The 25,359-nt window shown below is 36.9% G+C and overlaps 1 protein-coding gene and 2 pseudogenes across 3 annotated transcripts in view; all 3 read left to right on the forward strand.

Annotated features, from left to right (window-relative positions):
- Positions 1–15,875, forward strand: part of LOC131593367 (putative disease resistance RPP13-like protein 1) — a 43,628-nt gene extending 27,753 nt beyond the window's left edge. The window contains exon 7 of one of the 3 annotated variants that reach the window (XM_058865842.1): positions 15,563–15,874. In XM_058865842.1, coding sequence (XP_058721825.1) covers positions 15,563–15,590 — 28 coding nt within the window. In that variant the 3' untranslated portion in view covers positions 15,591–15,874. Of the gene's footprint in view, positions 1–15,562 lie in introns of all 3 variants that reach the window. The other 2 variants (XM_058865846.1, XM_058865843.1) reach the window with 2 other exon arrangements.
- Positions 11,700–15,123, forward strand: LOC131593368 (putative disease resistance RPP13-like protein 1; annotated as a pseudogene).
- A 1,813-nt stretch (positions 15,876–17,688) lies between the features above and the next one.
- Positions 17,689–21,557, forward strand: LOC131659776 (putative disease resistance RPP13-like protein 1; annotated as a pseudogene).
- Positions 21,558–25,359: the final 3,802 nt, after the last annotated feature.

Here is a 25,359-nt window from a genome sequence, read left to right on the forward strand (position 1 = left end):
ACTCCATTCATCATCATCCAAACTTCAATAGCCTTCATCTTCAACCCGCTTCAACACCTTCTTCCAACACCTTCAATCTCCAAAAACTTCTAAACGCATTGTCGAATCAATCTCAATCTCTTGCTCTCTCCTTCTGAACCGAAACCATATCCTCCATAATCTTCATCGTCACCTGAAAATTGCAACAAGAAAACCTTCGTGAAGTTGCAACTGAGTCAACTCTTATCATTAATCGTCAATTATCTTCGCGTTTCAAGGTTGAGCTTCTCCTTCGACGTTATCATCAATCTGTGATTCACCAATCATCGTCAAGAAATCATCATCAACACAACTACTCAGAATTCAAAAAAACGAGAAGAAGAGGAAGTTAGAACGCAAAGGCTGAGCGATACTCATACCTGAAAGTTGAAGCGATTTCGCCGGATTTCGGATCCAAACCGTTGAAGACGTAACTCCGTTCAGTAATAGAAGGAACAGCGAGACGAGAGATGACTCTGGGAAGATGAAAGAGCGAGTGATCAACTGCCTTGGATACGGTGGCTGGGGTTTGATTTCGTCGGAGAAGACTGGTCTTCGCCGCCGCCTTCGTGAGAGAGAGGGAGGATGTCGTTCAGACAAGCCCAAAGGTCACAAATGATTTAACCCTAGCCCCTTTTGATTATTATTATAATTAGTGTATTATTTTGTTAATTTCATAAAGTATGATTCATTTAGTTTGATTAGAGATTAATTTCATATAGTCTGAATATTTGATTTCGATTAGGGTTTAATCTGCAATCATGTTCAATAACCAAATCTGAATAATCAATAAGCAAATAAACATTGATGGATCAAGAATCACTATGGGCCGAATTTGCTACTGCACCCCCTTTGGGCCCTTTCACCTTTTTTGTCAATCTGCAATAATAATCATCTTGGGCCTCCCACTAGGCCCTGCGCCCAGACTTGCTTATCACACCATGTAATCCAGTTCACACCCCCTGTATACATCATTCTTTAATTTTAGATTTTAATTAGATTTCTTTACCATTTCTTTTAGACATTAAAAATACTAATCTTTCTCATGCATTTTAGACCTTAATAGAATTTTTGTCACATATAAGAATAATCACTAAAAATATTAGTTTAGTTTTTAGGCTATTTGTTTTTAGTCTTTTTACTTGACTTGTAATTCAATTTCTCCCATAAAAATCAATATAAAAAAATAATAGTATTTTTAATTCATTTTTGTACTATATTTTTGACTTGTTACCATATGCTTGTATGCCAATTTTTGCACCATTGTGTTACTCACTATTGACTTCTAATTGCGATCTCTAGTTTCATGTTTCTTTTATTCCTAACCTTAGGTAGAAACCATGATAACATTAGGTAGAAATTCCCTTCATATTAGGCTAGTTTTCATTTAGGCTAGTTTCTTTTCCTTTTCAACTTTAAAACACTTAACAAATACTTGACTTAATTTCCCTTAAAAAATACAAAGAAAACACTTAAAAAACACTAATAAAAAAGTGAAAATCATTAAAAAGGGAATGGAAGCTTGAACGTCCCTTGCTTTAGGGAACGTTCGAGTGCTTGGATCTCCCTTGCTTTAGGGAACCATTCGGGCGTAAGTTCCCAAACTCTAAAAAACACAAACCAAAGAGCAACTCGAGTCTCCCTTGCTTTAGGGTGCAACTTGAACGCTCAAACTCTTTTCTCTATCTCGCCTCAGAGGCATTCTTTAATCGGATACGTTATTTCCGCTCCATTCCCAGCTTAAGACTCCAGAGGTCGAGCAGCGGAGTGCGAATGTAACTTCGTCCACTAAAAAACACAAAAACAAACAAAACTAAAGAGCCGAACTACGGCGCTCTGATTCCTGAAAAGGATACGTAGGCATTGGGTCGCGGGGCCTAAGCGAGCACAACTATTTATAAACCTTATTTTCCCCGTGTTTCATTTTCTTTCATTTGCATGCATTCCCTTAGTAATTAAGCCTTAGATTTATACACCCTTAGAATAGAACAAACATAGGTGGATACCATCGAGTACGATGGGCGTGAGGGGTGCTAGTACCTTCCCCTCGCGTAACCGACTCCCGTACCTTATCTCTGGTCGAAAGACCTCGTTCTTATTCATCTTAGGTTTCCTGATATTCCTTTCCCTCTTTGGGATAAATATATTGGTGGCGACTCTGTTGTTCATTTTCGCGAGCGTGCGATAGCTGGCGACTCTGCTGGGGATGACCTAAGCAAGTCGATCCTAGCCTTTGTTTGTTTTATTTTATTGGGTGTTTATTTGTTTTATGTCTATATCTTGTATATATGTTTGCATATCATGTTTATTTCTGCTTGCACATCATGCATATGGATTATATTTTGTGTTCCTTGGGGTCTTCTGTTCTGTTTTGCAGGTGGGGGGTTTTTGTGAGGTAAAAGGCCCACTACCCAGGCCATTGACACATAGGATTAGCGTGGATGCTCATGTTGACTCCCTTGGCCCTTGCTACGATCGAGTTCAACATGGGGTACCACAACTGGGCGAGGTTCTTTCATGGAACACTGTGTCTGGCACCCTTGTTGCCTCAAACACTTTGTACCCCATGGGAACTGTAGACCCTAGTGACCATTAGGGACCACTTGTCCGTGTCTAGACTACATACCCGTGAGATTGGGGTGGGACAGGAAACTTGACCTCCATCATACCCGGATTTCTGCTATTCAGTGAAAGACGTCGAACCTTTGATCCTGGGACATTTGACTTATATAGAAGTTCTACATCAGTTATCTATCAGAATCAACGTCGAACCCCTGAATCTGGAGGGTTCGACCATCTTTGACTTATGCACAAGCTATTTATCCAGAGAGCAACGTCGAACCTCTGAATCTGGAGGATTCGACCATATCTTATTGACCATGAGAAGTTGTTATCCAAGAGGCCTTGATCCTTGATCCTGATACATTTGCATCTTCATTAACATTTTTGCATTCATGCATGTGCATCCATGGTTATCAAGACTCTTACCACTCTTCCTCTCCGTCAGATCAGTCAAGACGATTCCTCCACACCGATATCTGACAAGAGCTCACAGAAGAAGAATCATGGAGAACTATGAACAAGATCAAACTGCTATTAGAGAAGAGATGGATCAAATGAAAGGCAAGGTTGATGCTATTTTGGAAGCCCTCCAAGCTTTGAGAAATGAAAGGATTCCTGCTGTACAAGAGGTTCCCGTTGATGCTAATCAAGCTGCTGCTAGTCAACCTGATGTCATTCCACCTTCTACTAATCCACCTGAGTTCCAACCAAGGACTAATGCTACTCTTGGGATGCCATTTAGCTTCATGACTGCTGATACTCTTGGAGCTTCAAACCAAGGAGGGTCCATGCCCTTAACCTCTGGAGTGCCAACTATGAATGGACCTGTTTTCCCATTTCCTACTCCACCTCCTCATACAGAGATTCCTTATCCTGCTTTCTGTGGTCCTCAGTTTGCTAATCCAGAAATGCGTCCAATATCAACTGCTGAAAGAGCTCAACCTGTTGAGAGATCTGCTGAGAAGTATAAGATTCTTGAGGAAAGGATCCGAGCTATCGAAGGTTTTAGTGCCTATGGGATGAACGCTGAAGAAATGTGCTTGGTTCCTAATCTGGTTGTTCCTCCCAAGTTCAAGACTCCCGACTTTCAGAAGTACAAGGGTTTAAGCTGTCCGAAGAGCCACATTATCATGTACTGTCGTAAGATGGCTTCTCACATTCACAATGAACCATTGCTCATCCATTGCTTTCAAGATAGCTTGTCTGGGGCATCTCTGAACTGGTATATGAATCTGGAGCGTAATAGGATCCGATCTTGGAAGGATTTGTATGATGCCTTTCTCAAGCAATACCAATACAACATCGACATGGCACCGACTAGGTTGCAACTTCAGAATCAAGCACAAAAGACCAATGAGACATTCAAAGAATATGCCCAAAGGTGGAGAGAAATGGCTGCTCAAGTTAATCCACCACTTTCCGAATCTGAATTGGTTGATATGTTCATGAACACTCTTCAGGGGCACTACTATGAAAGGATGGTAGGTAGTGTCTCTTCTGGCTTCTCCGATCTGGTCAGGATTGATGAAAGAATTGAGAATGGCTTGAAAATTGGTAAGATCCAGAATCCCGCCAATGCTGCTGCTGCTGCTAACCAATATGGGTACAAAAAACCTCAAGGTAATTTCATCAAAAAGAAAGAAGGTGAGACTAGTGCTGCTTCTACTCAAGATCAAGCTCCCTACTATCAAGTGAACGCCACCGCTCCTCAAGCTTATGTGGCACCTGTTGGTCAACAACCTTGGGTTCCGTATCGGCAATATGTTCAACAACAACAACAAGGTTATCAACAGAGACAAGGTCAACAGAGACAAAATAGGCCAAAAAGGGTGTATGATCGTGTGCCAATGTCTTATAGCCAACTTCTTGCTACCTTGCTCGACCTCAAACTGATTCAGTTAGCAGAAGCGAGGCCTCCTCCTGATCCTCTCCCTCCAAATTACAAGATCAATGCCAAATGTGAATTCCACTCTGGGGGATCTGGTCACACTACTGAAGAATGCAGAGTTCTCAAGGACAGGGTTCAGGATCTGATTGATGCAAAAGAGATTACATTCGCACCTGTGGCACCTAATGTGGTCAACAATCCCATGCCACCTCACAATGGAGCTTCCACCAGTGGACCATGAAGACTTTATGTTTGTCAGAGAACATTTCATTCGCATTAGAATAAGGCCAAGCTTGCCATTGTATAGATTTCTTTAGCACTTTCAATTGTACTACTTTTGTTGTTATCAAGTACTATCCATTGTAAGAAACTCATTCTGTTTGAATAAATAAAAATGTAATATACATGTTTTTCTCAAATCATTTCATCTTTGTCATTATGTTCATTGATACTTCACTCATTTGTCTTAAGCAACTAAAAAAGGAGAATGATGAAAATCAAAAAACCACATGAATCACTAATTGTATGCTTTTGGAACAAGATCCTGCCGACGATGTACAGACATTGTTTCAATTCCTAAACACTGGAGTTATAAGGGAGTGAAACCTTCGTCAACCCCTTTGAGCCTAAGGAGTAGAAGTTTCTTTTCAAAAGATACAAAACCCTCAATCTTAACCTGGGGCAGGGTAGCCTTCAGTTAGTACGACCGAGCGCTCAACTTTCAGGTACTCCATCAGAGGATCAATCATATCTCAGATCTCACAACAAAAAAAGAAGAACACAATCCACAATGGATGTCTCCCATTCACTAAGAAGAAGGCAGTCACAACCTTTTCATCAAGTCAATCACCAAAGTCATACAACTTGTTCCCGAACGAGACAAAAAAAAGAGAGAATGAAAAGAAAGTTATGAATCATGATAAAAAAAAAGAAGCAATAGCCCGCTAAGTCAAAAAGAAAAGCTTTGAAGCAAATGACTTAGGCAAAATTGGGGCATATCCCGCTGGACAACAAAAATCAAAGTCAAAAGAAACTTTCTGTCCAGGCAAAAGTTAGGGAAAGCAAAAGTCAAAAGCAAAAGAACAAAAATCCTCCAAGGAACAAGTTATTGTGATCATCAACGAAAGCATCAAAGGGTGACTGCCACTTCAATCAAAGCTACAAAGGATCCTCATCCATCGCAATCCTTCCTGAAAGGCGAACACTCGTGTCAAACTATCTGAACGTAGGACTGGAGAACATCACGAAGAGGGGTGGGTTAAGTAGAACTTGAGCCTTTATCCTTTGTTTCTCAAACCGTGAACCCGGCCACGTTACAACCCTCAAAAGTCCTAATTGAGGCATGGTTCGTTCCGAGAGCATACAAACTGTAAGATCATGTCAAAACTGACTCCTAATGTTGCTGTGTCACTTGTGTTAGTATCAATACAACATTTTGACAAATAAAACTTTTCCTTTGAGATTAACATGTGCATTGCATTCTCATTATCTTTTTCAAAACAGAATTGTCTCTGACCTGAAAGTAAGTACTTGATACCAAGGAAAGTTCAACATTGAAACTCCATCGAGTAATCTTACAAAGGCAAAGGTTGGTCATCTGCAAAGCAAATATCTGAAGCATCCATTTGGTGGAATAGTTCCTTTCAGTCTGGGGCACTCACTCCATGATCAACACTGGGGCAGACCATTGCAATCTCCATCATTCAAGCACTATCAAAAGTTCTATCTCAAAAGATCACGCAAGCTGGGGCAAGCTAGTAACAATTCATCTCTTCATCTTCAATCAAGTGTCAGATATCAAGACAAGTGTCGAGGAGTCAAGCCAAACACCTCACCTTCACAAGTTCTATCCTTCAAGCTATGACATTTCTACAAAGGCACTCTCCATCAATCCCTGTATCTTGGAAACAATCATTCCATTCATAATCATACATGCATCATGCATATCATTGCATTCTCATTGGCATATCTCCCTCAATAATCCAATCATCAACAAAGCTGGGGCATCCACCCCATCTTGAATCAAGCAGAGTTCAGAACTCCATCTAATCTACACCATACAAAACAGAAACCCTGAACATCAATCAGTACACTGCATATAGAATTCATTGCATTGCATCTTCAGAAGTGCACAAATAAATCATACATTGCATATGAAGCATAAGCCAAGTTACTCATCAGATGAGGTCCCTACAAAGCATTCAATTGGTATTCCACTGGATCACTTAGAGTTACCATTGTGATGTCATCTCCCAAAGTCAAACACATTCATCTTCCTTCAACCCCGAGTTGATGTTTTTGTGTTCAACCCAGAGTTGACTTTCCCTCCATCTTTTAACCCCGAGTTAATTATCTTTTCCCACTCAACCCAGAGTTGACGGTTATCTTTTATCCAACCCAGAGTTGATCCTCCTCTTTTTTCCCACTCAACCCAGAGTTGACGGTATCTTTTATTCAACCCAGAGTTGATCCTTCTCTTTCCCTCTCACCCAGAGTTGACGGATATATTTTCTCCTTTACCACTCAACCCAGAGTTGACGGTTACCTTTTGTCATTTTCCACTCAACCCAGAGTTGACGGTTATCTTTTCTCCTTTCCCTCTCAACCCAGAGTTGGCGGTTATCTCTTGTCTTTCCCACTCAACCCAGAGTTGACGGTTATTTCTAATTGTTCTCTTTTCCCATTCAACCCAGAGTTGACAGTCATTACTTGTCTTTCCCACTCAACCCAGAGTTGATGGTTATCCCTTATTCAATCCAGAATTGATTCCTTTCCCACTCAACCCAGAGTTGATGGTTATCCCTTGTTCAATCCAGAATTGACGGTTATCTTTTTTCCTTTACCTCTCAACCCATAGTTGACGGTTATTTCTTATTCAATCCAGAATTGATTTGTCTTTCCCACTCAACCCAGAGTTGACGGTTATCTTTTATTCAATCCAGAATTGATTTCTCTTTCCCACTCAACCCAGAGTTGACGGTTATTTCTGATTGTTCATCCTTCTCCTTTCAACCCGGAGTTGAATTATTTTCTCTCGACCCAGAGTTGATGTCTATCTCTTGTTTTCAACCCAGAGTTGATATTCTTGCTTTCTCTCTCAACCTAGAGTTGATGCCTATATCTTGTCCTATTAATACTGATTTCCCCTTTCCGTTCTCAACCCAGAGTTGATGTTTACCTCTTGTCCAACCCAGAGTTGACCCACTATTCCTCTTCAACCCAGAGTTGAGTTCTATTTCATTTCTAACCCAGAGTCAATTTGTTCAATCCAGAATTGATACACTTTTCCTCAGTGGAGTTGACACCATTTCTTCCCCAGTGGATCTTATCTCTCATCGGGCAAATTTTCAAGTTCTCTTGGTATTTAATCTTCTTCAACCTTGAATGTTCGAAAGGCTGACGCCAATCTCACTCTCAGGTTTAAGATGATTAAATAGGGGCAGCTGTTGCACCCCAAAATTTGCCCATCTAATTATTCTTAATTGGCTTACATATCTCATTCATTTTTTTGCATTTTTGGTCATCTAACACATCATTGCATTCATAATCCAAAACACGTGGGATCAGGGATCGATTGGTGAACTAACTGGAGCTCACAAAGTTTTGGCATGAGCTTATTCATTCAAGAAAAGAAGCTTGGCATTTGATCAGAAGATGATAATTAATTCAGCCTCTCAAAGAACACTTGATCATATGACTTTGACATTGGCCTCATAAGTTTGGTTTAGAGCGTTGAGTCATTTGGATTGTTCGCTTATGTTGTAAACCATTGGTTTGAGTGGATTTATTCTACTACATGAATGGATTCATTTAGGTGGTCCTTTTCATTATGAGTTATTGGACTAGCCTACATAAGGGGTTGATCTTATCTCAAGTTCAAGCGTGGATGTTCGGAAGCTCATCCGATTCCAACAAAAGAAGAATTTCACTTTTTATTCAAAGGGATACAAACTCATATTCAATCTCAAATTAAAAGTCTTTATGTCAAATTAAATGTCTACATTCAATCCCTAGTTATGTACATCATCAAATCCATTACAGAAAAAAGGCATTACAAATAATAATATTTCTTTGGCCAAAGTCTAATGGAATCTTGAAGGCTTGTTCCCTGTTCCGATTTTCCAGCTCATATTTCGGTCTCCTCTTCTTCTCCATCACATCAAACCAACCTGCATAATCAAGCGCATATCAATCCAAGGAGATTATATTATCAAGTCATATATTCAAATTCAATTCATCACTTCTTACTAATCATCATTCATTCAAATTCAAGCTATATAACAAAACCAAAACTTCTAAATAACCATACCAAACAGCCCTGCAAAACCAGAAAGATACCACATAAACAATCCCTCATTCAGCCCTAACATAATCCGCAATTGTCCTAACAGCATTCAAACACCTAACTGTATATTAACCCCGCATATAAGCAGCCATCTCACATCATCCATCTATTCATATACATACACAGAACCATCACTATGTTACCATTCAACCATAACATCACCATCCCATATCAATTCAAAGACAGTTTGAAAAAGAGAGAAAACAAAAGTGCGAAATGCTGTCTTCATCATTCAAATCATCATAGTTAGCCCCTGCAATACATACATATATTCAGAACCCCCATACAAAACATTCACTATTTCATAACTTTAACAGAATTCCCTAACTGATTTAACCAATTCAGTTACAAACATATAACCACCTCTAACTGTCTAACCGATTCAGTTACAAAGCCTAACAGAATCGTAACTACCTATAACAGATTTCTAACCATCTCTAAACAACTTTTAACAGCAGAAAAATCAGTTACACAGAGTTGCAACAGAATCAGTTAACTAACAGAGCAACAGCAGTAACAGAAAATTCAGAATAACAGAAAACCAACCTTTAACTACATTGAATCTGAACCTTCAATCTTCAACCAACTTTTTGATCCATTGGCTCAAGCTTCTCCCTTTTGTAACTAACTTCAAGCTCTAACTGAATTCAAACTCTCACCTATATATCTCAGCTTCCCTCCATAATTCAAGGCTCTCAACCATTTTCACCATAGCTCTCCACCATTCTTCCACTCTCGATTCATTCCATTCTTTACTTCTCTTCTCACTCTCTCCAATCTTCCACCTTCATCATTCTTCATCCCCTTTCATACCATGTTCATCACTCATCAAGAATCTGCAAATAGAAAAACTCAGAAAATCAATCTTCAATCTCTCCTTTCAATCTTCATGACCTAATAGCAAGACCATTTTCTCCAGAATTCACTTCTCAACCATTCTTCACGCACCATCCACCACTTCACTCCATTCTCTCTGCAACTCCATTCATCATCATCCAAACTTCAATAGCCTTCATCTTCAACCCGCTTCAACACCTTCTTCCAACACCTTCAATCTCCAAAAACTTCTAAACGCATTGTCGAATCAATCTCAATCTCTTGCTCTCTCCTTCTGAACCGAAACCATATCCTCCATAATCTTCATCGTCACCTGAAAATTGCAACAAGAAAACCTTCGTGAAGTTGCAACTGAGTCAACTCTTATCATTAATCGTCAATTATCTTCGCGTTTCAAGGTTGAGCTTCTCCTTCGACGTTATCATCAATCTGTGATTCACCAATCATCGTCAAGAAATCATCATCAACACAACTACTCAGAATTCAAAAAAACGAGAAGAAGAGGAAGTTAGAACGCAAAGGCTGAGCGATACTCATACCTGAAAGTTGAAGCGATTTCGCCGGATTTCGGATCCAAACCGTTGAAGACGTAACTCCGTTCAGTAATAGAAGGAACAGCGAGACGAGAGATGACTCTGGGAAGATGAAAGAGCGAGTGATCAACTGCCTTGGATACGGTGGCTGGGGTTTGATTTCGTCGGAGAAGACTGGTCTTCGCCGCCGCCTTCGTGAGAGAGAGGGAGGATGTCGTTCAGACAAGCCCAAAGGTCACAAATGATTTAACCCTAGCCCCTTTTGATTATTATTATAATTAGTGTATTATTTTGTTAATTTCATAAAGTATGATTCATTTAGTTTGATTAGAGATTAATTTCATATAGTCTGAATATTTGATTTCGATTAGGGTTTAATCTGCAATCATGTTCAATAACCAAATCTGAATAATCAATAAGCAAATAAACATTGATGGATCAAGAATCACTATGGGCCGAATTTGCTACTGCACCCCCTTTGGGCCCTTTCACCTTTTTTGTCAATCTGCAATAATAATCATCTTGGGCCTCCCACTAGGCCCTGCGCCCAGACTTGCTTATCACACCATGTAATCCAGTTCACACCCCCTGTATACATCATTCTTTAATTTTAGATTTTAATTAGATTTCTTTACCATTTCTTTTAGACATTAAAAATACTAATCTTTCTCATGCATTTTAGACCTTAATAGAATTTTTGTCACATATAAGAATAATCACTAAAAATATTAGTTTAGTTTTTAGGCTATTTGTTTTTAGTCTTTTTACTTGACTTGTAATTCAATTTCTCCCATAAAAATCAATATAAAAAAATAATAGTATTTTTAATTCATTTTTGTACTATATTTTTGACTTGTTACCATATGCTTGTATGCCAATTTTTGCACCATTGTGTTACTCACTATTGACTTCTAATTGCGATCTCTAGTTTCATGTTTCTTTTATTCCTAACCTTAGGTAGAAACCATGATAACATTAGGTAGAAATTCCCTTCATATTAGGCTAGTTTTCATTTAGGCTAGTTTCTTTTCCTTTTCAACTTTAAAACACTTAACAAATACTTGACTTAATTTCCCTTAAAAAATACAAAGAAAACACTTAAAAAACACTAATAAAAAAGTGAAAATCATTAAAAAGGGAATGGAAGCTTGAACGTCCCTTGCTTTAGGGAACGTTCGAGTGCTTGGATCTCCCTTGCTTTAGGGAACCATTCGGGCGTAAGTTCCCAAACTCTAAAAAACACAAACCAAAGAGCAACTCGAGTCTCCCTTGCTTTAGGGTGCAACTTGAACGCTCAAACTCTTTTCTCTATCTCGCCTCAGAGGCATTCTTTAATCGGATACGTTATTTCCGCTCCATTCCCAGCTTAAGACTCCAGAGGTCGAGCAGCGGAGTGCGAATGTAACTTCGTCCACTAAAAAACACAAAAACAAACAAAACTAAAGAGCCGAACTACGGCGCTCTGATTCCTGAAAAGGATACGTAGGCATTGGGTCGCGGGGCCTAAGCGAGCACAACTATTTATAAACCTTATTTTCCCCGTGTTTCATTTTCTTTCATTTGCATGCATTCCCTTAGTAATTAAGCCTTAGATTTATACACCCTTAGAATAGAACAAACATAGGTGGATACCATCGAGTACGATGGGCGTGAGGGGTGCTAGTACCTTCCCCTCGCGTAACCGACTCCCGTACCTTATCTCTGGTCGAAAGACCTCGTTCTTATTCATCTTAGGTTTCTTGATATTCCTTTCCCTCTTTGGGATAAATATATTGGTGGCGACTCTGTTGTTCATTTTCGCGAGCGTGCGACAACACCTAGGTTCTTTATTTTGTATCTAGTTTCTTAAAAGGAAGAGAACCATATCTTTAAGAAAAGAAAACAGAACTATTTGTTATTGTAGAAAACCTATCAGGATCTTGCTTATATCTAATCATTTTTTGCGTGACAGTAAAATAATGAAAGAAATGATTGTTGAGGCATTTCTTTCATCTTTATTTGGTGTGGTTCTTGAGAGGTTGGCTTCAAGTAATTTAATAGACTACTTCCGTAGAGTCAAACTTGACACACTGGTGGATAAACTTGAGTCTATACTCAATTCTATCAATCAAGTGTTGGATGATGCAGAGAAGAAGCAGTACTGGAATCCAGACATGAAGACGTGGCTTGCTGATGTTAAACATGCTATGTATGAGGCTGACCAACTATTAGACGAGATTGCCACTGATGCACCATTGAAGAAGATGAGAGTCGAATCTCAACCATCCAGCAACACTATTTTCAACCTTATTCCAACTTTTACTAATCCATTTAAATCTAGGCTCAAAGAATTGATAGAGAGCCTAGATTATCTTGCAGAGCAGAAGGATAAGCTGAAACTGAAAACAAGAGTGCGTGCTTATAATGGAGATGGAGTCGATTCGAAACTTTCAGAAAGACTACCAACTACATATTTGGTGGATGTAACCCAGATATATGGTAGAGATGATGAGAAAGATGAAATGGTTGAATTTTTACTTTCAAACAGTGATCCTTGCAACCAGACACCTGTATGTAGCATTGTGGGTTTGGGAGGGATGGGTAAGACCACCTTTGCTAAGCTTGTGTACAATGATAGTAGGATTGAAGATCATTTTGAACTTAAAGCATGGGTTTATGTTTCTGAATCTTTTGATGTTGTTGGACTCACCAAAGCAATTCTCAAGTCATTTCATTCTCCATCAGATGATGAATCTATTCTCAATTTACTTCAACAGAGACTACAATGTATACTAACGGGCAAAAAATACTTGCTTGTTTTAGATGATATCTGGAACGGGAATGCAGAATGTTGGGAGAAGTTACTACTTCCTTTTAACCATGGATCTTATGGAAGTAAGATAATAGTGACAACGCGTGACAAGGAGGTAGCAAATATTTTGAAATCCACCAAGTTATTTGATTTACAAATATTGGACAAAAGCGATTGTTGGAGTTTATTTGTGACGCATGCGTTTCATGGCAAAAATGTGTGTGAAAATCCAAACCTTGAATCAATTGGCAAAAGAATTGTGGAAAAGTGTGGAGGATTGCCTTGGGCTGTAAAAACAATGGGCCAACTGTTGCGAAAAAAATTCTCTCAACATGAATGGATGAAGATATTGGAGACTGATATGTGGTGTTTATCCGATGGTGACAACAACATTAACCCAGTGTTGAGATTGAGTTACCATAATCTGCCTTCCAATTTAAAGCGTTGTTTTGCTTTTTGTTCTATATTTCCCAAAGGTAGTTATTTTGAGAAAGATGAATTAATCAAGCTTTGGATGGCTGAAGGTTTGTTGAAGTGTTGCGGACAAGAAATTAGTGAAGAAGAGTTGGGTAATGAAATTGTAGGTGATCTTGAGTCAATTTCATTTTTCCAACAGTCAATTGAAAAAGATTACTTAGACATGCATGACCTTGTCAATGATTTAGCTAAATCAGTGTCAGGAGAATTTTGCATGCAAATGGACGCATCTAATGAGGAAGGTATCAGTGAAAGAACACGTCACATTAGATGGCCTCGTCCATTAAATGGTACACGTGATTATAAAATACCAGAACCAATTTGTGAGCTTAAAGGACTACGTAGCCTGTTACTAACAGACTATCATTCTATAATGATAAGCAACACTGTGCAGCATGATATGTTTTCAAGACTAAAATATTTGCGAATGTTATCATTCAATGGTTGCAGTCTCTACGAGCTAGTTGATGAGATAAGTAATTTAAAGCTTTTGCGTTATCTAGACCTTTCTTTTACTGAAATTTCAAGCTTACCTGACACCATTTGCATGCTGTGTAATTTGCTAACACTCCTGTTTTGTGGCTGTTCTAAATTGACTGAGCTCCCTTCAAGTTTTTCCAAACTCATCAATTTACGCCATCTTGAACTTCCCTATTCTATAAAGAAAATGCCAAAGAATATAGGAAGTCTAAGCAATCTCCAGACCTTGTCTTATTTTATAGTGGAAGAGCAAAATGGATCTGATCTTAAGGAGTTGGGGAAACTAAACCATCTTCGTGGAAGAATTCAAATTAAAGGGTTGGGTAAAGTCATTGATCCTACAGATGTTACGACAAGAAGTTTGAAAGATAAGAAGTATTTAGAAGAAATAGAGATGACATTTGATGGCGGAAGAGAAGATATGGATGGATCAATAGTTGAAAGCAATGTATCTGTGTTGGAGGCTCTTCAACCAAATAGTAACTTGAAGATACTCTTCATCAGCAAGTACAGAGGTAATAGCTTTCCTAATTGGGTAAGTGGTTGTCATTTACCCAACTTATTATCTCTTACATTGAAGAACTGTGGATTATGTTCCCACTTGCCTCCACTTGGGCAGATCCCCTCTCTCAAGAAGCTTAATATTTCAGGCTGTCATGGAATAAAGATCATCGTAAAAAGAGTTTTCCAGCAATAACTTCAAGTCTCTTGAAATTTTAAGATTTAAAAGAATGAACAATTGGGAGGAATGGTTATGTATTGAAGAGTTTCCTTTACTTTAAAAGCTTTATATAAGTGATTATCCCAAATTGAAAAGGGTATCACTGCCTCAACACCTTCCTTCATTAGAGATATTGGAGATTAGTGGTTGCAAAATGCTGGCCTTATCAATTCCCATTTGTGATAATATCAAAGAGTTAAAAATAAAGAGATGTGGTCGGATTTTGATAAATGAGTTGTCATCCAGCTTTAAAAGGTTCACCCTTCGTGAAAATCAGTACATCGAGTTCCCCATGGTTCATTTAATCAACAATCCCAATCTAGAAGTGTTGGAGTTGGATTTCAAGGACTTTGTAGAATGTCCCTCTTTGAATTTGTGTTGTTATAATTCACTTTGGAGATTTTGGATAACAGGATGGAAGTCCTCCTTCTTGCCTTTTTCACCACACTAGTTCACCCTTCTTAACTCTCTAAAGCTGTCTAATTGTCCAGAATTAGATTGTTTTCCTATGGGAGGTTTCCCTTCCAACTTGATCAATCTTTATATAGTTAATTGTCCTAAATTGAAAGCTTCGAGAGAGGACTGGGGTTGTCTCCACCACAAATCTGAAGTTTGTATTATTATTGACAATTGCCCTAGTCTTGAGCACTTGCCAGAGGAGTGGGGTTCCATTGTTCATTTGGAGATTGAAGATTGTCCATTACTAAAGGAGAAGTACCGAGAGGGAGGAGAACGTTGGCATACAATTAGTCACATCTGTGAAATGTCGATTGACGGGATTGGCGGGATTGGCCAGCCTTCTTTAATTTGGGAAGAGGAAATGAAGTAAGTACAACCCATGTGTTCATTTTTTTCTTTATTTTTTATTTGCCATAATAATAAAGCTCTCTTTGCATTTGATGTTGAACAGTGACAGTGACAGTGACGAGTCTATGTAAGCCGATCCAATTGACAGACGTTTCCGGATGGAGGCATGCTTAAGTTAGTTATTTAAATGTTTGAGGTTTTTTCCTTATAAAACTTAAAGAATGTTTAATGTTAATTGTCCAGTTTTCACTTTTGTTGTAAAAGTAAAATTGAACCAACAATTCATTTTCACAGAAGCCACTGCATAATATAATAGGCCAACTTCAGTTCGCAGTGTCTCTGTATTGACTTCAACGATAATAGTCAACTATGTTTAGCAGTTATGAGTTATGTGTGTTTCTATTTTAGAATTGTACCTAGCACATAACTCTCTCAATTTTCTATGCCATGTTCATCATCAAAAGCTTTGTCTAGCATAAAACTTCAACAGTCTAATTCAAGTACTGCATTAACACAAGTTACTCTATGGCATTTTTTCATTTTCAAAACCAAATCATTTATCTTCCTTAGTACTATAATAACTTTTTCATGTTTAGCCTTTTGTGTTTTCAGCAATTTGATAAATATATTGTCAATCATGTTATAAGTATATCTAATCATATATCTTTCACAAAAATGATTAACTATGTTGGCAATGATAATCTTGTTGCAATTATAAATATATTTTGAATTTTTTAATGCTAAACCCTTCAATAGAAGATGTGATAGCAAAGCTTGGAACAGAAAATGCAACCTCTTTAAGATTTTCAACTACACGAGCTATGTGTTGCGATTCAGAATTTTCATGAGCCGACTTAATGTATTCTCCAACTTTGTTATTCTGTGTTAGTATTTTTTTATTATGGGCGTGTCGGTAATTTTTTTATTCGCAATTACATGAACTGATTCAAAATATCCTTCAACCTTGTTGTAATGTGTTGTTGGAGTTTTGTTTGTATAACTAGAATGAAGGATGTCTCAGAAAATTTGGATTGTTTGTTACCCTTTTGATATTGATTCTGATACTAATTTCGGCCTCTTCTAAGCTTATTGCCTATGTATTGTACTTATTAATTAGGTGGCCTAACAACAAACAGTTTGATGATCACTTAATTAAAGTCCACACTTCATGCTCAGAAACTCTTTTCTAAAATCCTCAAATCTTTGCTGAAATTATCCATTCATGTTTACTTGTAAAGCTTCCAAATGTTCCTCTTCAAACATGAGTTCATACACCGATGAAATGTCTCTTTGACTATGATTTATGGCTAAGATAGTGACTTATATCCCCTCCAGCACGAGAATCCTTCTTGTCGCCTTTCTTGAGCCTCACTTTCACCATGAAGTTGTTCCTAATGTGCCTATGGAAATAACACCCCCTTACAATCTGATCCAGGTATCCTGGTTTGACCACTACCAATAACATTGTTTTTCAGAGCATCTTCTCCTAGAAATGTCCAATTCCAACGTTTCGTGAAATGGCAGACTGCCCTTTATTAGTTCTAAGACTTCAAACTTAGAGACTCCTTTGAACTGAAAACTTTTATATTTGGCGCAATAATAACACTGTAATTTGTATGTGTTTGATGTTGAACAGAGGCAAGTCTAATTGGCAGACGTTTCCGGATGGAAGACTTATTTGGTTTTCATTTTTTTGTTAAACGTAAAATTGAGCTCAGTCTATTACCAAAGAAGCCACTGCATAATAGGCCATCTTCAGTTCTCAATTTCTCTCCACAATATTGCATGTTTTCCACCATAATCCGCTATAACGGCGCCGCAAAGCAACCTGTATGGCGGGAGTTTGGCTCTCCGCCATGGACCGCCATCGACAACGCTACTTCTTAATAATAATACAATTAATATAGAGAATTGTTGTATGTTTAGGAAAGCCTTACTTTCACACTGATGTTATTAGTCAATGGTATATGGCATATGCAACTGATAACAAACTTTAATAATTAAATACTCCAATAATTATCTGTGGTCCATTTCTTTGAGATTTCTTTGAATGTTCATTTTTGAAATTGGGATACATTTTTAACTAAATTAGTGTTGACCAACTTTATTTTACTATCTTCCTATTTCCTTGCAAGTGATAGGAAGATAACATTCTTTTCTTTGTTTGTGAAATGTACTATAAACCTTTTCTCATACACTTTCAATCAAATTCCTCTTTGTTCAGAAGATCATAATCTCAGTTTGATTGTTCACATATTTATAGGTAAATATCTTTCTCTCTATATACATGTTTTTACCTTTCCTTCAGTGAATAATTTTCCAGTTATATTTGGATCTACAATCAAAAATATGGGGAAGTAGAAGGTATCCGACTAAAACTTTAGTCTGTCATGCAAAAATATGAGGTCGGGGTGGGCTTGATGGGCCCTGAACCCTAAAGTCTAAAAGTTGCAAAATGCATATTATTATCTGCGGTCGTTAAAGTCCGCAGAAAAAATAGAGCGGGCAGACTTATTAGAAAGCGAGAACATAAAACCTTAACCCATTTCGCAAAAGAGTGCGGACTTTCCCAGCGAACTGAGCTCGTTTTACAACCTTTAACTATAACTATAGATGACTGACTTATTATATGATTAGAGGTCATATTACATTGAATAAAATGGATCGGGATTTGTGGTGGTCATCGAATTCCCGCAATAATGCAGTAAGTGTTAGAGGTCATTAGATCCCTCTCACACAACTCTGATTTAAGTTTGATATTTTCAGCAATACTAAATATAAATTAAATATATTTTTTTAGACGGTTGGATCAAATATCAGACCGTGATTGATGGTGTAACTGCATCATTGCGGGAAAAAACTGCATGGAATCAATTTTCAAATAAAATATCCACTTTTCTTAAAAGGGTACCTCACTCTTTCTTTATTTTATAAATAGAAAACTTATATGTCATATGTTGAATGTTGTGAACAGAGTGCAAGTGGTTGAAGATTGAATAATAAATAAATGAACATCATGGTTGGTCACTGGTTTTTTATCATTTTGTTCAGTTGACCAGGATGCTTCTCTACTACAACCCCTTCTTCCTTCATTCTCTCTGTTTGGTGATTGATCTCAGTCTTAGTTAAGTGGAAACAACATTCTCTCATTCCGTTAATTTCGTATTGTAATCATTTTCATTTATAAGCTATTTTCACTTTGTTTTTCTAATGATTCTTAATTTCTACTTCTGAGGTAAATCTTATTTAATGTGTGATATGATGCATGAGAATTCAATTCTCTCTTTATATAACAAAAGAAATCTCTTAGGGTAGAAATATAATTGAGTTTTTTATTTCTTCTATTTACTGGTTTTTTTATTCAGATACGCCCAGGTTCTTTATTTTGTGTTTAGTTTCTTAAAACCAAGAGAACCATATCTTTAAGAGAAGAAACATAACTATCTATCTTGTTAAGAGACTCTCAAGCTTGTATTATGTCTCACTTATATCTCTAACCATTTTTGGTGTGACAGTAAAATAATGGCAGAGATGGTTGTTGAGGCATTTCTTTCGTCTTTATTCGGTGTGGTTCTTGAGAGGTTGGCTTCAAGTAATTTAATAGACTACTTCCGTAGAGTCAAACTAGACACGCTTGTAGACAATCTTGAGTCTCTTCTCAATTCTATCAACCAAGTCTTGGATGATGCAGAGAAGAAGCAGTACGAGAATCCAGACGTGAAGACATGGCTTGGTGATGTTAAACATGCTATGTATGAGGCTGACCAACTATTAGATGAGATTGCCACTGATGCACCATTGAAGAAGATGAGAGTCGAATCTCAACCATCCAGCAACACTATTTTCAACTTCATTCCAACTTTTACTACTCCATTTAAATCTAGGCTCAAAGAACTGATAGAGAGCCTAGATTCTCTTGCAGAGCAGAAGGATAAGCTGAAACTGAAAACAAGAGTGCGTGCTTATAATGGAGATGGAGTCGACTCGAAACTTTCAGAAAGACTACCAACTACATATTTGGTGGATGCATCCCAAATATATGGTAGAGATGATGAGAAAGATGAAATGGTTGAATTTTTACTTTCAAACAGTGATCCTTGCAACCAGACACCTGTATGTAGCATTGTGGGTTTGGGAGGGATGGGTAAGACCACCTTTGCTAAGCTTGTGTACAATGATAGTAGGATTGAAGATCATTTTGAACTTAAAGCATGGGTTTATGTTTCTGAATCTTTTGATGTTGTTGGACTCACCAAAGCAATTCTCAAGTCATTTCATTCTCCATCAGATGATGAATCTATTCTCAATTTACTTCAACAGAGACTACAACGTATACTAACGGGCAAAAAATACTTGCTTGTTTTAGATGATATCTGGAACGGGAATGCAGAATGTTGGGAGAAGTTACTACTTCCTTTTAACCATGGATCTTATGGAAGTAAGATAATAGTGACAACGCGTGACAAGGAGGTAGCAAATCTTTTGAAATCCACCAAGTTATTTTATTTACAAATATTGGACAAAAGCGATTGTTGGAGTTTATTTGTGACGCATGCGTTTCATGGCAAAAATGTGTGTGAAAATCCAAACCTTGAATCAATTGGCAAAAGAATTGTGGAAAAGTGTGGAGGATTGCCTTTGGCTGTAAAAACAATGGGCCAACTTTTGCGAAAAAAATTCTCTCAACATGAATGGATGAAGATATTGGAGACTGATATGCGGTGTTTATCCGATGGTGACAACAACATTAACCCAGTGTTAAGATTGAGTTACCATAATCAAAGCGTTGTTTTGCTTTTTGTTCTATATTTCCCAAAGGTAGTTATTTTGAGAAAGATGAATTAATCAAGCTTTGGATGGCTGAAGGTTTGTTGAAGTGTTGCGGACAAGAAAATAGTGAAGAAGAGTTGGGTAATGAAATTGTAGGTGATCTTGAGTCAATTTCATTTTTCCAACAGTCAATTGAAAAAGATTACTTAGACATGCATGACCTTGTCAATGATTTAGCTAAATCAGTGTCAGGAGAATTTTGCATGCAAATGGACGCATCTAATGAGGAAGGTATCAGTGAAAGAACACGTCACATTAGATGGCCTCGTCCATTAAATGGTACACGTGATTATAAAATACCAGAGCCAATTTGTGAGCTTAAAGGACTACGTAGCCTGTTACTAACAGACTATCATTCTATATTGATAAGCAACACTGTGCAGCATGATATGTTTTCAAGACTAAAATATTTGCGAATGTTATCATTCAATGGTTGTGGTCTCTTAGAGCTAGTTGATGAGATAAGCAATTTAAAGCTTCTACGGTACCTTGACCTTTCTTCTAATCAAATTTCAAGCTTACCTGACACGATTTATATGCTATATAATTTGCAAACACTCTTGTTGGAAAACTGTGATAAATTGACTGAGCTCCCATCAAATTTTTTCAAACTCATCAATTTACGTCATCTTGAACTTCCCTATTCTGTAAAGAAGATTCCAAAGAATATAGGAAGTCTAAGCAATCTCCAGACCTTGTCTTATTTTATAGTGGAAGAGCAAAATGGATCTGATCTTAAGGAGTTGGAGAAACTAAACCAACTTCGTGGAAGAATTCATATCAAAGGGTTGGGTAAAGTCATTGATCCTATAAATGTTACAACAAGAAGTTTGAAAGATAAGATGTATTTGGAAGAAATAGAGATGAAATTTGATGGTGGAAGAGAAGATGTGGATGGATTAATAGTTGAAAGCAATGTATCTGTCTTGGAGGCTCTTCAACCAAATAGTAACTTGAAGATGCTCACCATCAGCGAGTATAAAGGTAATAGCTTTCCAAATTGGGTAAGTAGTTGTCATTTACCCAACTTAGTATGTCTTACACTAGAGAACTGTGGATTATGTACCCACTTGCCACCACTTGGGCAACTACCCTCTCTCAGGGAGCTTTATATTTCACGCTGTCATGGAATAAAGATCATTGGAAAAGAGTTTTACAACAATAACTTCAAGTCTCTTAAAATTTTGAGATTTAAGAAGATGGAAAATTGGGAGAAATTGTTACAATATATATTACGGTTAAATATATTTGGTCCCTATAAATTATAGAATATTTGTTTTTGGTCCCATAAAAAAATCCATGGATTTTGTTAGGGAATAATTATCATGGTTTTTGTTTTTTATTTCTAATATCAACATGATATCAACAAATTCTACAATTTTTTTTACATTTTATTTAATTGTTTTAAATTATATTAAATTGTCTATTGAGAAAAAAATATATCTTTAGTAAGTGGAATCTATACTGTAACACCCCATATTTTCTAATTTTAATTTAATTGGAAATTAAATTATTATTTAGAATTATTTGGTATTTTGTTGAATTATTTGGATAATTATGAGATGGGCTACTGGGCCAAGTGTGGTGTTAGTAAAGAGGGGGTGATATGTTAGTAAGCCCTTTTCTAAAATTATAATCTATTTTCATAAAATAAGAAAAAGAAGGAAATTGGAAAATAGAAGAGGAAAACCTAAGAGGAAGAAGGAGAGAGCTCATGGACAAAGACCTATTTTCGTATTCATGGTGCAACCTTCACAAAACGAGTCATAACTCCTTGATCGTGGCTCCAAATCGGGTAATTCTTGAAGATTCGGATTCTACACGAAATTTCCTTCGATTTGATATATTAATTCGTGTCAGGGAAGTTCTTAATGAGGGAGATACACGAGTTTGAAGATTGGAGATTCTTCCTGAAATTGAGGAAAAGGGGCTTACGGGTTTGATGGAGAAGAAGTGGAAGAATCCATATTCCTGGCTAAGGTAAGGGGGGACTCTTCCGATTAACATCTATTATCGGGTTATGGATAATAGGACTGATATAGATATATTATTTCATGTCAATTGAGTCGAATGATAGAGTTTGGGTTTTGGGATGTTTGTTGATGATTATCAGTTTTGATGAATCCCATGAATTTGGTGTTGTATGATGTTTGATGATGCATCATATATGTTATATGTGTGTATGATATATGTTATGTGGCTGTTTTGTAGTGTTTGATCAACTTGAATCGATTTGGTCGAGGTTGAGGAATTTGGGATTCAGGTTCGTATGATGTCATTGCGATTGGGACCTCTGACCTAGTCAGTTCGCGACGCGTCCAATTGTTGGTGTCGCGAACTACTTGGCAGAAAGCTTAAGAACAATTATTTCACTCATTTCGCGTCGCGTCCCTTGTTGGCGCCACGAAGGCATCGTTTCCTGGCAGCGCGTCGCGAACAATGTGTGGCGCCGCGTGCTGGTAGTGATTTTTGAAAAGTTTAAAGATGCATAACTTTCGAACCGTTGGCCTATTTTAAGTGCCATTTTGAGCAGGATGAAGCTTATGATATTCTTTGTATTATAATGATGAAATGAGCAGTAGCTCGAATTTATTTTTAAACCATGATTTGCTTGTTTTGATGAATGATGTGTTGTGGATATATATGACAAGATATGACGATACATGCTATGTTTAAAACATGAGTTGTGTGACGATTTGTTTGATTGTATAATGAAGCTAATGAGACATTCTATACAATGATATGAGTATGATGTGAAAATTTTGTTTGTTTGATGGATGATATATTGTGCATATATGTGATGAGATGTGATAATATATGTTATGTTTGAAGTAATAATCATGTGATGATTTATTGGTTGTAAGATGATGATGATTGAATCGTATTTGAATGACGGTAACATATGTAAACATGCTTGATGAAGATGATGATGGTTTGAGTATTGGATGATGTTACTCATAGACTTAACGAGGATATAAGTATGTTTCATATATCTTTGCATTCATTTATAATCATGTGTTGAGGGCTGAAACCAGATGATGTTGTGGAATCAGTGAAGGGCATAATTCCCATTGTGTGGAATTTGTGCTGGCAGGGCCGTATCTTGATGATGTTGGATAGGTCGGTGGGTTAATCCCATTGATGATGTTGGTACCACATGCATAGTGTTAGTTGCATTCATATGCATGATTTTTATAACATGATTGGATGTTTTCCAGTGTTATGAATATTGATGATGTGTTGGTTGTTAAAATGATGAAACTTGTCTGAATATCTGTGTATGATACAATTGGGTGAGTAATGTGACTATGATGTGTTAATGTTTATGACTCTATAACATTTGTTAATTGTGAATGAGACTCACCCTTATTGTTGTTATTTTTAGATTGGCGAGTAGCGGCTTTTGGCTTTGGTGAGGATAGCTCATAGGCCAGTTTGTTTAAGTATAGCGTCGGTGTCATGCTCTGATATTGTAACACTGGGAAACGCTAGTTAGAGTCTATGATGATACTCTATTATGCTGTTATTGTATTAATTTTGTGGGATATTGCATAGATGATGTTGTGCTTATCCGTATGATGAATATTCCGTTGTGTAGAAACATAATTTTATTAAATTGATGATTGTTCCTTAGCGAAAGCATGACAAGTGAGTTATAATAAATTGTTTTATTGATTTGTGGCACCCTTATTTTCATGTTTACTCTGAAATTTTTATATAATTGCCGCGGGGTTTAGAAGAGTGTTACATATATAATATTGAAAACATTTATTTTTAGTTTATATTATACTATTTTTTATAAATATTTTATTTATTTTTTTAAACAATGTAACAAATATATTTTAGTTTTATATGAATATATATTTGGATTTATTTTCTTAAATTCATATGTATCTGATAAATTTGGTCCAATTCACACCAAAACCTGTGCGGACACACGAGTTTCCCACTAGTTTTAAAAAGAAAAAAGATCCGACCAAATTATCTATTGCTTAACAAAAAAAATAGGAAAACTATACAGATTGATAATAAAACTAAAACAATATTGTTTATAAAAAAAATTGCTTCAACTACCTAACTAATAATAAGACATACCACTAAACACCCTAAAACACCCTTAATGAAAAAAATAATTGCCCTTAAAAAAGCCTTTTATTGTAATTTGCTAATTCAAAGTTTTATTCCTACCCATCAAATTTGTCCATTCCTCCAAATGGCACTCTCTTTTCATATTCTTATTATTTCTTTCTAACTATATCTATTAACCATTGGATTTTTCCATCAAACCTTTGAAAACCGATAAACCCATTCAAGTACTCTACACCCCCTTCATTTGTCAAATATGTGCTTTACTTTTGCTTTTTTTCCTTCTCTCTCTATTGAAAAGTTAAACACCACGACCCTAGCCTCCTTGTCCCGAAATCAACATCGTTGCAGCAAAGCTTTACCTGGTTCTCATTTTATTTTCCTCTTCCATTTCAAAGCAATACTCCTATACTTCTCTTTCTCTTCTTTATCATCCAACCTCCTTCTCTCTTGTCAGTTTTTGTACAATCAAGAACAACTTCATTTCCTTCTTCCAGATCCACCAATTTTCTCCTTACCGATTCCATCTTCCTTCCTCATAATAAGATTGGTTATTCATTTTTCTCTTCTGTTATTCAGTTTTTCGATTTAAAGTTTTAGATCTGAATAGTCCGATCTAATTTTTATTTCGTGTTATTTTTGTTTTGTTTTGTAGATTGAAACGGAAAGGCGCTCGAACTGGAAGAAAACAGTAGAAAACAACTGATGATTATTACGGTTAAATCAAACTTGAAGACTTCATGTTTCATCATGTAAAGCTCTTCATTTATGGACATGGCTTTTGATTGTTTACCACTAAAACTGATAAACTGTGTGTTAATCGCTTTTTTCTGGTTTGAAGATGTGTTTTTCGTCGCATAGTGCAAGCCAGTTTTCGTAGTATTCCTTGGAAGAGGAAGAGGTACTTACTTCGCTTCTATATGTTTTTTCTAATGTTGTTCTTTTTGTTTGTTATTATGTGGGGTGCACTTATTTTGAAGTTTT

The sequence above is a fragment of the Vicia villosa genome, linkage group LG3 (genome assembly GCF_029867415.1).
Source record: "Vicia villosa cultivar HV-30 ecotype Madison, WI linkage group LG3, Vvil1.0, whole genome shotgun sequence".
Taxonomy (NCBI): domain Eukaryota; kingdom Viridiplantae; phylum Streptophyta; class Magnoliopsida; order Fabales; family Fabaceae; genus Vicia; species Vicia villosa.